Source organism: Piliocolobus tephrosceles, chromosome 5 (assembly GCF_002776525.5).
Source record: "Piliocolobus tephrosceles isolate RC106 chromosome 5, ASM277652v3, whole genome shotgun sequence".
Lineage (NCBI taxonomy): Eukaryota > Metazoa > Chordata > Mammalia > Primates > Cercopithecidae > Piliocolobus > Piliocolobus tephrosceles.
In genome coordinates, this window is record NC_045438.1 from 101,454,722 (window position 1) to 101,469,300 (window position 14,579).

The following is a 14,579-nucleotide window of genomic DNA, read 5'->3' on the forward strand; positions in this document are numbered from 1 at the left end:
GTGCTCATACAAACCTAGATGGTACAACCTACTGCACACTTAGGTAATATGGTAACATCTATTACTCCTAGGTTACAAACCTGTACAGCATGTTACTATAGTGAATACTGTAGGCGACTCTAACACAATGGTAAGTATCGGTGTATGTAGGCATATCTAAACATAGAGTACAGTAAAAATAAGGGATTATAAACTTATAGGACCAACATTGTATACGTACTCTGTCATTGACTGAAACGTTGTTATGGGTACCTGATGGTATCTGATTACTACTGTAAAGACTCAACTATTATAAGTATCAAAATGCTTGCTAATAACAAATGTAAATGCCATGTTTTAATATATTCCTGGGCTACTGGTTTCATTTCTCAACAGACCAACCAAAGAAAGCCCTTAGAGGAAGATGTATTTGCCTTTTTTCTTTTTCATACATTTCTAGAATCTAGGGAAAAAATTTTCTCTCCCACCATTTTCAATTAGTCGTTCTAGCTTTTTGCAAATTTCAAAAATCAACTCAATTAAATGCCATGTGAGTGGTTATTAGATTTAGAATATGCTGCTTTCTAAATCAAGAGTTCTGTTCTGCAAGAGCTCAACATTATATAACCAAAAAAGTTCTAATATTCAAATGTAAATATATACAACTAGTATATTTTCACAATAAATAAAGTAAGCTGTATTGCATGCTAAAAGTTTGAGATCTAGTCAACAAACAATTGATGAGAGATGAAGGTTTTACTTACATTTGTAATAGCTATGGCATTTTTATCGTAGTATTTCTTCTTTTCATATTTATCTCTGATGAAAAATTCCACTGCTCTGGAAACAGATAACTTAAGGAAAAGCATGAATTCAGTGATATGTACACTTCCCTTTATTCACTCCTCTCCACAAAGTTGGGACTCTTATTTTCCTACTCCTCAGTCTGTGCTCTCTTTCACATTATTTGTGCAACTACATTCTGTAAACTACTTTTCTTTCTCCCAAAGAAGTCTACCTCTTTCAGGAAATTTTCTCACTGAACAAAAATCATCCAAACTAATTCTAGAAAGAAAAGCAAATGACAATTCTTAATTCCTACATCACCACCACCACTATCACTTCATCACCAAACTTTAAATTCAATTCAGGTTCATTTGGGGTTTTTAGTATAAGTAAAGAAATTAACATCTATGCAAGTACCCATACTGAGCCAGACATTGTGCACTATATACACTGTACACGCTTCGGGTTCTTTAATTCCTCCCACACCCCACTAAAGTGCAAATTATTAGTTCCATATCATAGATGAAGAATCAGCAACTTGGAAAGATTAGGCACTTGTGATTCCAAAATCTATGCTCTTTTCCACTATATATGCTGTCTCTGGGCACATCATATAGGATTCCATATGTATCAGAAGAACAGTGGCCAATTTTATCCTTGCAAAGTTGAGAAATGGGAAAGTCAAGAAGCTAGAGCCAAGGTTAGTCTTCTTTAATTTCTTGAAGTTGTCTGGACTCATCTGACTTGTTAACAGAGTGAGTAATTTATACTGGGATTGAGTGTTTAGAGTTACGTGACATCGGTAACTTCTCTTACCACTTGTCATATTCCACTGAAATGGAAATTCTCACATCAGGGGTTCTTAACCTCCTTAGTGACATGAGCTCCTCTGGTACTTAGGTAAAGCCTGAGGACTCCTTTCTGATAATTCTTTTCAACGCATAAAACACACAGAATTACAGAAAAAAAAAAAAAAAACTAATCACACTGAAATATAATGTCTCTGTGGATCCCCAAGTTAAGGGGATCATTTTATTCAAAGGAAAAGTTACCTGCGCAGTAATACAATACAGTTTCAGTCAATAACCATTAATAAAAAGTTAAAAAAAAAAAAAAAGCCTTTTAAACTGACAGTTGAGGCAACAGATAATAGAAAGGGTTGACAGACCACACAACAGGTCCCAGAATAATGTTGTTTTGTTACGACACTGATGAGACAAAAAAATTATTTCTAGCCGAGCCACTGTGTAGACTTTGCGAATTTTCCCCTATCTACTTGGGTTTTCTCTGGGTACTCAAGTTTCATCTCATATCCCCAAGATATGCACTTCAGGTTATTTCACATGTCTAAATGGCCCAGAATGAGTGAGTGTGGGGTGTATGTAAGTGCACCCCGCAATAGAATGGTGTCCTGTCCAAGATTGGTTCCCACCTTGTAACCTGAGCAGCTGGGATAGGCTCCAGCCACCAGCAACCCTAACCTGGAGTAAGCAGGTTGAAAAATGAATGAATAAATGTATACAAAAATATTATTTAAAAAAATGTGTCAAGTATACAATCATACAAATGCACAATAAATAAATGATGTAGTAAGAAAGTGCTCAGCAAGTCCATCATATTTGTTATTGTTTTTCAACTACATGATGGTAGGAGGTGCTCATTACAATTTTTGCTTTACAAACATTTATTCCTTGATTTGACCCACCCCCCCCCCATGACTATGACTATCACTCACTGATTCACTAAAAATTGGGTAAATAATTATCTCACTTGTTTTTATTAATCTTTCTTAAATGTATGTATATAACTTACCTTTATTTCAACCTTTGGTATTAGACATGTTACAGGTCTTTATTTAGAAATGTGATATATTTGTGACCAGAAATATGCCATAGGAACTTAACTCTTGTTTATATTAACTAGCCCAGGGTGAAACTGGTTTCATTACATGTCATTTTGCTTAAAGTTGTGGTTTCTAAGAATCTATCAAAGACATTAAGTGAGGCTCTATATGGTGGATATGAAAAGAATTGGGGCATTATGAAAACACTCACAGTGGGCCTGGGACGCAAGTTGGACAGAAAATCTAAACATTCCATTTATTAAGAGGAATAATTGGATGTTGTTTATAAAGACAAGTTTTCTGGCTGGGCACAATGGCTCTTGCCTGTAATGCCAGCACTTTGGGAGGCCCAGGTGGGCTGATCACTTGAGCCAAGGAGTTCAAGACCAGCCTGGCAACATGGCAAAATTCCATCTCTACAAAAAAAACACAAAAATCAGCTTGGTGTGGTGGTTGCGTGCCTGTAGTCCCAACTCAGGAGGCTAAGGTGGAAGGATCATCTGAGCCTGGAAAGTCAGGGCTGCAGTGAACAATGATCACACTACTGCACTCCAGCCTGGGCAATGGAGTGAGACCCTGTCTCAAAATCAAAAACAAAACAAAAACACTTGGAAGTAAAACTACTCCTTTATCCATGGGCTGCAGAACAGATGTTGTATTGACAGGCATGAAGCGACATGTTTGTATATCTCCATCAGAGCTCTTGGGTTACTAGGAGCATTGTCAATGAGCAGTAATATTTTGGGGAAAAAAAAATCCTTCTTTCTGAGCAGCAGGTCTCAACAATGGGCTTAATGTATTCAGCAAACCATGCCGTAAACAGATGTGCTTTCACCCAGGCTTTGTTGTTCCATTTAGACAGCACAGGCAGAATAGATGTAGCTTAATTCTTAAGGGCCTTAGGATTTTCAAAAGTCACCAGCTGCATTTTCCTAACAAGAAAGCTTCCTGTCTTGAAGCTTTGAAGCCAGGCCTTGACTTCACTTCTCCAGTATGGATTGCATCTTCTTCCACCAGAAGGCTGTTTAGTCTCCATTAAAAATGTGTTGTTTAGTGTAGTCACCTTCATCAATTATCTTAGTTACATCTTCTGGATAACTTGCTCTTTCATCTTGATTTTTATGTTCTGCAGATGGCTTTTCTTAAACTTCATAAACCAGGCTGCGAACAGTGGCTCCTATCTGTAATTCCAGCACTTTGACAGGGTAAGGCAGGAGGATTACTTAAGCCTGGGAGTTCAAGAACAGCCTGGGCAATATAGCAAGCCCCATCTTTACGGAAAAAAAAAAAAAAAAAAAAAATTAGCTGGACATGGTGGTGTGCATGTGTAGTTCTAGCTACTCAGGAGGCTGAGGCAGGACGATTGCTTGAGCCCAGGAGACAGAGGCTGCAGTGAGCTGACTGCCCCAATACATTCCAGCCTGGGTGACACAGTGAGAACCTGTCAAAAAAACAGACAAAACAAAAACACAAAAAAACTCATGACTCAACCTATGCTAGCTTCAAACTTTTCATCTGAGGCTTCCTTATCGCTCTCAGCCTTCACAGAATTGAAGAGAGTTAAAGCTTTGTTAAGGATTAGACTTTGGCTTAAGGAAATGTTGTGGCTGGTTTGAACTTCTATCCAAACCACTCCAACTTTCTCCAATCGGCAAAAAGGCTATTTTGGTTTTTTATTATTCATGTGTTTACTAGAGTAGTACTTTTTAATTTCCTTCAAGAATTTTTCCTCTGCATTCACAACTTGGCTATTTGGTGCAACAGGCCTAGCTTTCAGCCTATTTTGGCTTTCCACACGCCTTCCTCACTAGCTTAATCATTTCTATTACAGCTTTTTGATTTAAAATGAGCAAGGTGAGACTCTTTCTTTTACTAGAACACTTGGAGGTTACTGTAGGTGTTAATGTTGCATCTCACAGAATAGGGAGTGCAGAGGAAAAGAAGAAAGGGAACAGTATCAGTGTAGTCAGAACGCAAACTTTTATAAATTAATGAAAACCAGGTATTTATGTTATAATTTTGTTATAACATTTGCCACCTTACACTGATGCAGTTCACAGTGCTCTGAAACAATTACAACAGTAACATCAAAGATCACTGATGACAAATCACCATAAAGATATACTAATTATAAAAAAGTTTGAGACACTGTAAGAATTACCAAAACGTGACATGGAGACCTGAAGTAAACATGTGTTGTTGCAAAATATGGCTCCCACAGACTTGCTTTGCACAGGGTTGCCCCAAACATTCAATTTGTAAAAGAAAAGAAACAAAAAAAAAGGTAGTATCTGTATAGTGCAAATAAAGCAACATGCGATAAAACAAGGTATTCCTATGTAGAATACTATGATGGTTTTACAAATACCGAGTTTGTGAAAGTTAAGTATGTTAAGTATACAATCTTCTGGAGTTGAGTACAATACTAACATCTGGTAAAATTGTATGTTGCTGTGAATTTTCCAAAATAACAGATATCTGTGAAATCTTAATTGATATTTAATGTATTTTATATAAATCAAATGCAGTTGACAGTCTCATTTCTGTTTACAATAAGAAACCCTTTCAGAAATTATCTCTAAGAAGTATGCATTTTAAAAAAATTATAAGAAGCCACAGTTGGTACGTTTGGTACACAGTGTTTTTTAAAGATATAAAAATAAAGCATTAGGGTAGAAGAATTTACTGGAATCTTCCTAATTATTAACATAAGATCACTTTTTATACTTTTAAAAGGCAATCCAAGTACACTACAAAGTGAATTTCTAAATTCCATGGGAGTCACCCAAGGAAGAAATCTAGTTTGGAAAACATGCTGTATCTTTGGTTGAGCTCAGTTCCTACGTGCCTCCTAGAACAAGAATGTCTCACACCATCCTTATGTACTTTTGTACAAGGTCCCAAATGCAAACCAATTCTGTACTGGTAGTTCACCTAAAGAAACAGTTATTTATCCCATAGGTTAGCAAACTTTTCCTTGAAGGCCCGGAAAGTAAATGTTTTAGGCTTTGTGGGACAGTTGGTCTATGTTTCAATTACTCAACTGTCCCTTTATAGCTCTCCAAAGCGATCACAGAACATTCATAAATGAATGTACATGGCTGGATTCTAATAAAACCTTATTTACAAAAACAGGCAGCTAGCTCACAGGCTTGTAGTTACTGATTCCTGAATTCTATTCAATGCTAGAGGGCAAAGAACAGCCAAATGGATTAATAGGGAGACATGCGTCTGTAAACTGTCATCATAAACAATCTAAGGATTTCTGAAGGAAATTTTTACCATAGTTTTGCATTATATGTTGCCATTCCCAAAGAAGATAGTCTCCAATGTACAGCCTCATTTCCAGTACAGGTAGGCACTTACTATTTCCCCAGCAGTGATTGTGACCTTCAAGTTAGCTAATCTATTGAACCTGTACCTAGATACGTAAAAAAGATAGTAATACTCACCTCACAAGGTTGTCAAGAGTTGGAAGATTAAGACATACATAAAACACTTAGTATAGTATCTAAGAGTAAGAATTTAATATGCGAATTTAGTTTTATTTTTATATACTTTGATGCCTCAGTTTCATCACTTTTAAAATGGGGATAATACCAGTATCATCTCATAGGATTATTATAAGAATTAAATAAGCCAATAATATCTAAACAACTAAAATAGTGGATGGTACGTAGTGTTATTTAAGTTTTAGCTCTTATTATGACAAAGGTATTCTGATAGGCAAATCACTTAAAAGATAGGGTCCATGGTAGCAAGAGGAAATAGAATTACTGTATTGAGGGCTAAGATGGCTTGCATAACATTAAGTTTAAACAGATGAGTAAATGAGAAACAACAACAAAAGAACCAATGAATTTGGAGATCAGGAACTATTTATCTTCATTTTAAAGTCTCCAGAAGTCGTTTGAGATATAAGGACTTAATTATACTGACATAGATCAACAATACAACTCAAAAAATTAGAAACAGAACAATAATATTTTCAGGGAGTCAGGTAAGAAATACACTATTACAATAACAGTTCAAGTATTAATTTGGGACTTACTAAATAATACCAAATTATCCCAGAATCTTCCCCAAGTCTACAGTTGTAAAGCACTCAGTACAGCACCCCTAATTCTCCCTGTCCTCAAAACTAACAATTGGTACTATACAAGCCCAGAAAAATTCCAACATTATTATATGCTTTAGCTTTTAACATGTATTTATATATTTTAAGATTTTTTTCTTTAAAAATATACCATTTGAAAGACAATTAAATTAATATCTACTCCCAAAGAACAAAATCTTCCAGTTTCAGACACACAGCACTGACAGCAGTAAAACTTTGAAAAGCTCAAAGAACTGCTGATTAGCTTTGGTGCACAATAGATCTCATGGAACAGAAGTAATTAAAGTTTTTTAGATAAGACAAAATATCCTAATAATAAAAAGCTTAATGTAAAGCTTTATCATTTGTCATGCACTAGGACATGAAGCCTATAAATAACCACATCCCACATGAGAAATTACACTTTCACAGCAGCTTTTGCATAACTTTTGTAAATTGCAAAGCTTTTTAAAAAGTGACAAATCTTGTTAAGAATGCAATAAGGTCCCATATTATACGAGTTTAACTCAGTTTGGTTATACTTGCTCTAGGGATAAGACAACTATATTTATATCTATAAAAGTACAGAGATGTTAGGCTTTTCAAAGAGCAATGAGCTTTAGAAAGATGGATAGATGAAAGGAAAGACTGGAGGGAGGGAGAGAGAAAGGCAAGCTGGTTTTCTTACCAACCTCCCCCTACAAAACCTCCAAATTACAGTGTTTCATAATTAAAACAATAAAAAATGTTGTGTTATATTAACCAAGGTAATTTTTTTAAAGGCTACAGATTACATGAGATATGGGAACTAGTCTCACACTCCAAGAATTGTCATCTTATACTCTTAAGTAATCATCTAGCTGAAACATGTTAGACAAAGACCCTCTTTAAACAAGTCTGACAACCATATGAACAATAAAGATCAACACCTCACATAAATATGACCGTAATTTGTAAAAAGGAGTAACATTTAGTGTGAAAAATTAAATAAGAATGCTTGAGGTAACAACAGCAAATACAGTTAATCCAAAAGCCTAGTATAAATCATACCAAGTAATGAAAAGTTGAAATCTTCACCTAGATCTTACAAGCTAGCTGCAAAGAGTGCCAAATTATAATAACCCTATCTATTTTCAAAGGCAATCAAGACTTAAATGTGGCAGCACTGATTTCACTCAGACTACCATCGTTAAATAATACTCAAGTGACCTGACACAGGAGGGAAAGTCTGGAGGCTTTAGCAAGTTTCTTAATAGCTCTTTGAGCATCTCATCCTTCCCACCCCACCCCCAACAAAAGAAAATATTACACTCTATGTCACCGAGTTATTTTGAGAAATTAAAAAAAAATGTACATAAAATGCCATCGTCAGGGCTTGGCATAAGGCAAACAAACCCTTATTAAGCAGTAAACTTATTGCAGCTGTTGTTTCCAGTATTATATCTTCACTGTGTCGAAGCTCAAGGACTTACCAATATACTAGACACTAATCAATTCACTATAAAAATCTCATCTTTCCTGAAATCTATAGATAAGGACCAAATATTTTAAAATATATCAGCCAAGATAACAGAACCAACAATGTAATATCTCATTAGCACTTTCTCTCTCTAAGGTGCATCATAAAATTGGTGGTAATGAAGAAATAGCATTCCTACCAACCTGCACAAAATGGTGTGTAGAATAGTTCAATAAGTGAGGATACCAATAAGATATATGCTGTCCTTCCCTCAATATACTTCGTGATAATCTGAAAACAATATGGAATCAGTGTAATAAATTAAATAACTTGGAAGCTACTCTCATCCATAGGTAACACATAAAGGATGAAACCAAAATTTTCAAAAACCTCCAGTAATTTATTCTGTTATATTCAAGGGACACCTAAAAAATCCAACCCAACCCAACCTCCCCACCCTGCCATGGACACAAACTTCCAGAAAAGGAAGATTCTTCAATTTGAGGGGTCATATATATCAACTCGGGCTTGTGAGTGAGAGGCAAAAAAAAGAAGGATAAATTAATGTAACCAGCAAGCAGCTGGTAACAACCACCTACAGTGCTGATTTGTATGCTGGGCTGTTTTTCCTTCTACCATGCTTTACTCTTGGGGATTCAGCCATAGGCTTTCATTTTTCAGCAAAGGAAAAGAATTCTCAAGATCTCAATAAAATCTGCAAAATAAAGGACTGCTGCCCTAAGTAAACATAACCTGACCAGCCCTTCACATCATCACCTACATGCTAAGTGACTCCTCTATCTGAATGTACTGCTCTCTTCTAGGTTCCAGACTCATGTTTGCCACTGAATGGGGTAACTTCATGTATATGTGTAACAGAAGCATCAATCTGCCCAAAGCAAGAAAGCATGGCTCATTATCTTTCACTTCTAACTCTTAATCCTCCTGCTGGTAATGAATTCCTTCTCTCAGTGAATAAGTTTTATGGTCAACCAAGTTAGAAATTTCAGCGTTACTTTAGTGACTCCCTCAGAACCAAAGCCAATCTTAACCTAGCTTTCCCAACTTCTTTCCAATCTTTCCAATTTAATCCTGCCCACTCCCAATGCCACTATCTAACTTAGATCGTCACTGCTCATTTTGGGTCTATACAAGTACTTCACATGGTCTCTCTGCTTCTAGGCTCTCCTTCCACCTCCAACTATTCTTCCTTACGGTGGAAGTTAATGTTTCTAATGTTTCTCCTGCTTCAAAACCCTTCATGTGTTTTTAAACACTTGGGCCAATGAAATGAGGTTTAAAATACTCTACATCATACTGAAAACCCTTCGCAATTTGGACTAAAATACCTTCCAAGTTTCTTCTGCCCTAAAAGGTCATGTTCTCTCATCTCTCCACACTTTTACTCACACAATTTTTTATACCTGAAATCAACCTTCTACCATTAACCCTGCAAACTTTCTATAACAAAAACAGCCTTGGATATCAGATAATGTTAAATTTGTGAGAAAGGAGTTGGGTAAGCAGAAACAGAAAAGGCCAAATACAAATTACTAACTTCTCAATTATAATTTAAAAGGTTTCTGTCCAAATGTGGAAATAAATATATAATGACCTATATCTCTGTGTGAGAAAAGATATTTCTTCCACTGGCCACAAAATTGTTTTACTATACAAATGGGTACAATATAACTGATCTTTAATAAACTACATTTTATTGTCAAAGTCACAAGTGTTACCTTCAAATTGAATCCAAGTACCTACAATTAATCAGATAATCTTATTTATAAAGCAACACCATTTTGACGAGCTACTTTTTCAAACTATGAGTTATAAAAATCCTACAGAATTATGATTTTATATTTAACAAACATAAAAAACATTAAAATGTTTTCATGGAAACTATTCTATCAACTCATAAAGGCAGATTATGTGGGAAACTATTCTATCCACTCATAAAGGTGGATTCATAAAGCAAACATAGTTGTGCAACCTACAACAGAGTGTCAGTAGCGTAAATTACTCAGAATTTATACTATGTAGTTTGTCTTCTAAATGCCACAAGGCCTCACATAAATATAACTACTATATAAAGGTAATCAAAGATTATATGGAAATGATTTCTAAAATACTCAGGATAGTTACAAATTAAGTCTTTAATAACAGTCTAAAGTAATAAACAACATATACTTTCCATCGAGAGATGGAGAGCAGTCAAGAAGAATCAGTCATAACATTTTACACTTAGTAACAGAGATGCCCCTCAACTTACAACGGGTTAGGCCCCAGTAAACCCATCCTAAGCTGAATGTATTTTAAGTCAAAAATGCATTTAATACACCTGACCTACCAAACATAGCCTATCCTAGCCTACATTAAATGTGCTCAGAACACTAACATTAGCCTACGGTTGAGCAAAATCATCTAACACAAAGCATATTTTTAATAAAGTATTGAATATCTCACGTAATTTATTGAATACTGTACTGAATGTGAAAACAGAATGGTTACACTAGTACTCAAAGTACAGTTTCTACCAAACGCATACTGCTTTCTCACCATCATGAAGTGGAAAAATTGTAAGTCAAATCATCATTGTGAATCAGGGGGTCTCTAATTACTTCTAAATACCATATGTATCATGTATTTTTATGTAATTATGTAATCTGTGTACCAAATTCCTACTAAAAATCTACTATATACAAAGCACAGCTCACAGCAAGTCAATATCTATCTTTAATGAACAATAGCGTGATAAAGTTCACATCTTCCTAAATACTAACAGATAAAATATGAACTGTAAAAATGAGTTGACGTTTTTTAAACTCAAAATAAGTAAGTTTTAAAGGATACTGATCTGTCTGTGGTCTCCGAAAGTTCTCTGGAAGATTGGCTTCATAGAGTAGTCTTGCTTTAGTATTTCCCATATCTTGCATGCACTATAATAAAAAACAGTATTTTCATTACTCACATGAACATTAAAAAGTGATTCCTGTGCATACATACACATATACACAAATACCAAATAATTTATTATTTCCAATATATTCTCCTTAGAAATATAATTTAAATCACAACTATGAAATTAATCACTCAAGTTAAAATAGAAGCATACTTTTAATCCTTCACATTTATCAACATATGTTGATCCATAGTCCATAATCTTCTAAATGTCTTTTTTTGTGAAAACAGTACCACCTTTACACTTACTACTTCCTAAAAGTGAATTCCCTGGTAGTTTGTAGGCAGTATTGCCATTTTTTCTTTAGTGCACCACTTGAACAATGCTCCCATTTCCAGGGCTGACAAGTTCTTTGTTTTGAGCTTTGAAATACCCTGGGAGTCTACTTATTTACAATCAAGATCACAATGAAGTCCAGATAAAAGAAACAGTGCTGACCTAGAACTCTGCAGAAATGTATTAATTTCTTTTGAGTTATTAATAATAATCCCTTTGAGGAGTCTCCCTACAAAACCCTACTAATAAATTGTGCCTAATGCCCAAACTTTACATATAAGTTCAGTTCATAGAACCTCCTCCCTAAAAATCTGTGAATTCCAATGGTAAGAACTATTACTCTGTAAGCATAAAACAATTTGATAATTATTTAAACCAGTTTAATTACGTTTCAGTGTCATCTATGAGGAATGACTATCCAAACAGTACTTCCTTGAGATTCTATTATTTTAGAAACTAAGTATAAGATTTACGAACATTATAATATTATATTACATCATTTACATAGAACTTGAGTTCCTTAAAATGTTTTAACTGGTAGAGAGATCAGTTTTCTTAATTTCTTTTTCTTTCTGATTTCCCAGACACACACCCCTATGTCCTTGAGATGACAATCCGGATTTAACAGGTTACCTGACATCTGCCTTGAGTTGCAGCCCTCAAGTGCACACAGAACTATCTTTCTTCAAACAGAAAATATAGTGACTCTTCTCCTGAGAGTTTTAAAGTGCACTAAATTCCAATATACAATCACCTCTAGGTTATCTATTCTTCCTCACCTCAATGTAAGTATTCTCTCAGAGTAAACTACATTTCTAAGTCTTTCCTCTAGAGACAATGAGAAAGTGAAATACTGGAGGGGGGAGAAAAATGGATAAAAAAGTGGAGGGGCTTTATCATTAAGCTCTAAGATGACATAGAAGGCAGAATAAACGTAAGCTTCAAAATTGGGTAAAATAAAAAAATTATAAAAGGTAAACAGTATAAAGTCAGAGGGTTCTATGATATCACAGTGGCTACTAGCATGAAGTTAGCCTAAGAAGAGTTAATACGTAATTCTGTGTGTGGGGAGAGGAGCTGAGAAAATACCAGTATAACTCACCCTTCCTGAAAATCGAAAAAAAATGTTTTCCATCTCAAGCACTCAAAAGATGTTGCATCTTTGTGCTGTGACGGGAATTTGTAAACAGAAGTTGATCAAGTTATATAATCATAAAAACATTAAACATTTGGAAAGAACTAGACCAAATAAAAATGCCTCTTAGTCTGCAATGAAGCAAAAAGTAATTCAGATACAGTTCACTGAGACTGCAAAAGTAAGAAAATTTGAGAAGTTTCTATCAAGCAAGCAAGAATATATAGAAATTTTAACAGAAAATTTAATAAGATTAAAAATACTATACTCTATCTCATCAATCCTCATTTACATTTTTCCACATTTTAACATCTTTGAATTAGGAATGCATCTCACAATTGATGGTGTCTAATAATTGGTATTTTTTTCTTATTAGTCCATAAAGCAGATGTGCTTCTTACAAAGAGCAGTATCTTATAATCAATGACTATGACTGTACACATTTATTTAACATAGCTCATTAATATCTTGGGGGGAAAACAATAAATAATTGGGAACAAGGCAGACATGTACATTACACCAAACTACTGAACATTGTTCTAGTGATATTATCCCAAATAGATAGTAACACTAAAATCTGAAAGGTACAGGTGATGTGAAATAATGAGTCATTTTTATAGGAGATCACTGCCAAAAAGTGACTGGGTAAAGGTGCATGTATGTGTTTGTTAGTTGGGATTTGGGGAAACAAGAATTCAATGACATCACAGATGTACAGAGATCATTTGGTGACTATAAAAAAATACATTGGTAAGCTTAGTTTCTAGGTTTCCAAAAAGTAGACTAGAAAAGGGTGGAAGGTAGGGGAGCAGTAGAAGAACCAGTGAAAACGAAAGGTTGGGCAATTTGGAAATGAGAGGGCGGGGGAATAAAACAACAGGAGCTAATGTTTTTGGGAGGTGATAAAGAATATGGTGCAAACTAGCTGTCCTCAAGGACTAAAGGCCCTGAAGAGAGTAAACTCTGCCCAGTAACTAGCAGAAAAAAAAATAATTAAAATAGCATAATAGCTACAGTGACAAGCATTAGCCTCAACACTTTACCTATATTTGCAATTTTAAATTTCAAAACAACCATGAGATAGGCATTATTATCCTAATTTTACAGGAAAAGAAACACAATCTGTAAAGATGTTAAGTAACAGGCCTAACTCGCAATAGAACCAACATCACCCATCAATGATTTTTATATTTCAGCCTTCATCCAGTGGAACTTGGACTATGTCCTGTAGGGTTTACTAACAGCAGGCTCTTTGTTTTAGAGGTCTGGTTTTCATTTTACAGAGAGGAAACTGAGGCACAAAAAGGTTGTATGATTGTTCTACTGGGTAATATAATGCATCACTGACATGGCTGAGACTAAGATCTAGTTCCTTCACTCCCAATACATACCACCATGCAGCAGCTAGTCAAAAAAGTATCTAGGAAATATTACAATAAGACAGAAGATGCTATAAGTGTTACCTCTATTATTAAAACATCATTCCTGTTGTTAAAACATTATTCCTTTTCTTTTAGGTTCTCTCACCAAAAATGCTTCTACTTATTCTTTGGCAATTAATTATGCAGTTTTCCAAAGCTAAGTCAAGCAGACTGGCTGCAAAAAAATGGGGAGTGTGGAGGGAATAAAAGACATATACTTTGTCTAAAAGAAAAACTAAACTCTATTTTTTAAATTATTTTAAATTATGGGTAACAAACTAGCTACCTGAACCTCTACCATCCAATTCCTATGAATCAAGCCAGATCCTAAGTACTACTTTAATACTTAGTACTTAACATCATTTTGAAACACATTTTCTAAACTTGCTTTCACTTCTCCAATAGGAGGGATAATTGTAAGGCTATCAAATAAACCACTAAAAATTCAAAGATCTTAGTAATTTTGAAAATTCTTCGGCTTTAGAGAAGTCACATCATTCCCTGTCAGTATGTTTTTTCTCTTTATCTCACACTTCAAGTATGAAAAAAGAAAGGGGAGGACTCTGAATTACTTAAGTTAAAGTTTCTATTAAATTTATTTTTAAAATATTTTTAAGTAGAC

General features: G+C 34.8%; 1 protein-coding gene across 6 annotated transcripts in view; it reads right to left on the bottom strand.

The window, feature by feature from the left end:
* SMAP1 (small ArfGAP 1) overlaps positions 1–14,579 on the bottom strand; it is a 185,648-nt gene that overhangs the window by 83,843 nt on the left and 87,226 nt on the right. For all 6 annotated transcript variants that reach the window (XM_023195145.2, XM_023195147.2, XM_023195146.2 and 3 more), the window contains 2 exons: positions 11,017–11,102; positions 744–819 (listed from right to left, as the gene is read on the bottom strand). In XM_023195145.2, the coding sequence (XP_023050913.1) occupies positions 744–819; positions 11,017–11,102 (162 nt within the window). The remainder of the gene's footprint in view (positions 1–743; positions 820–11,016; positions 11,103–14,579) is intronic.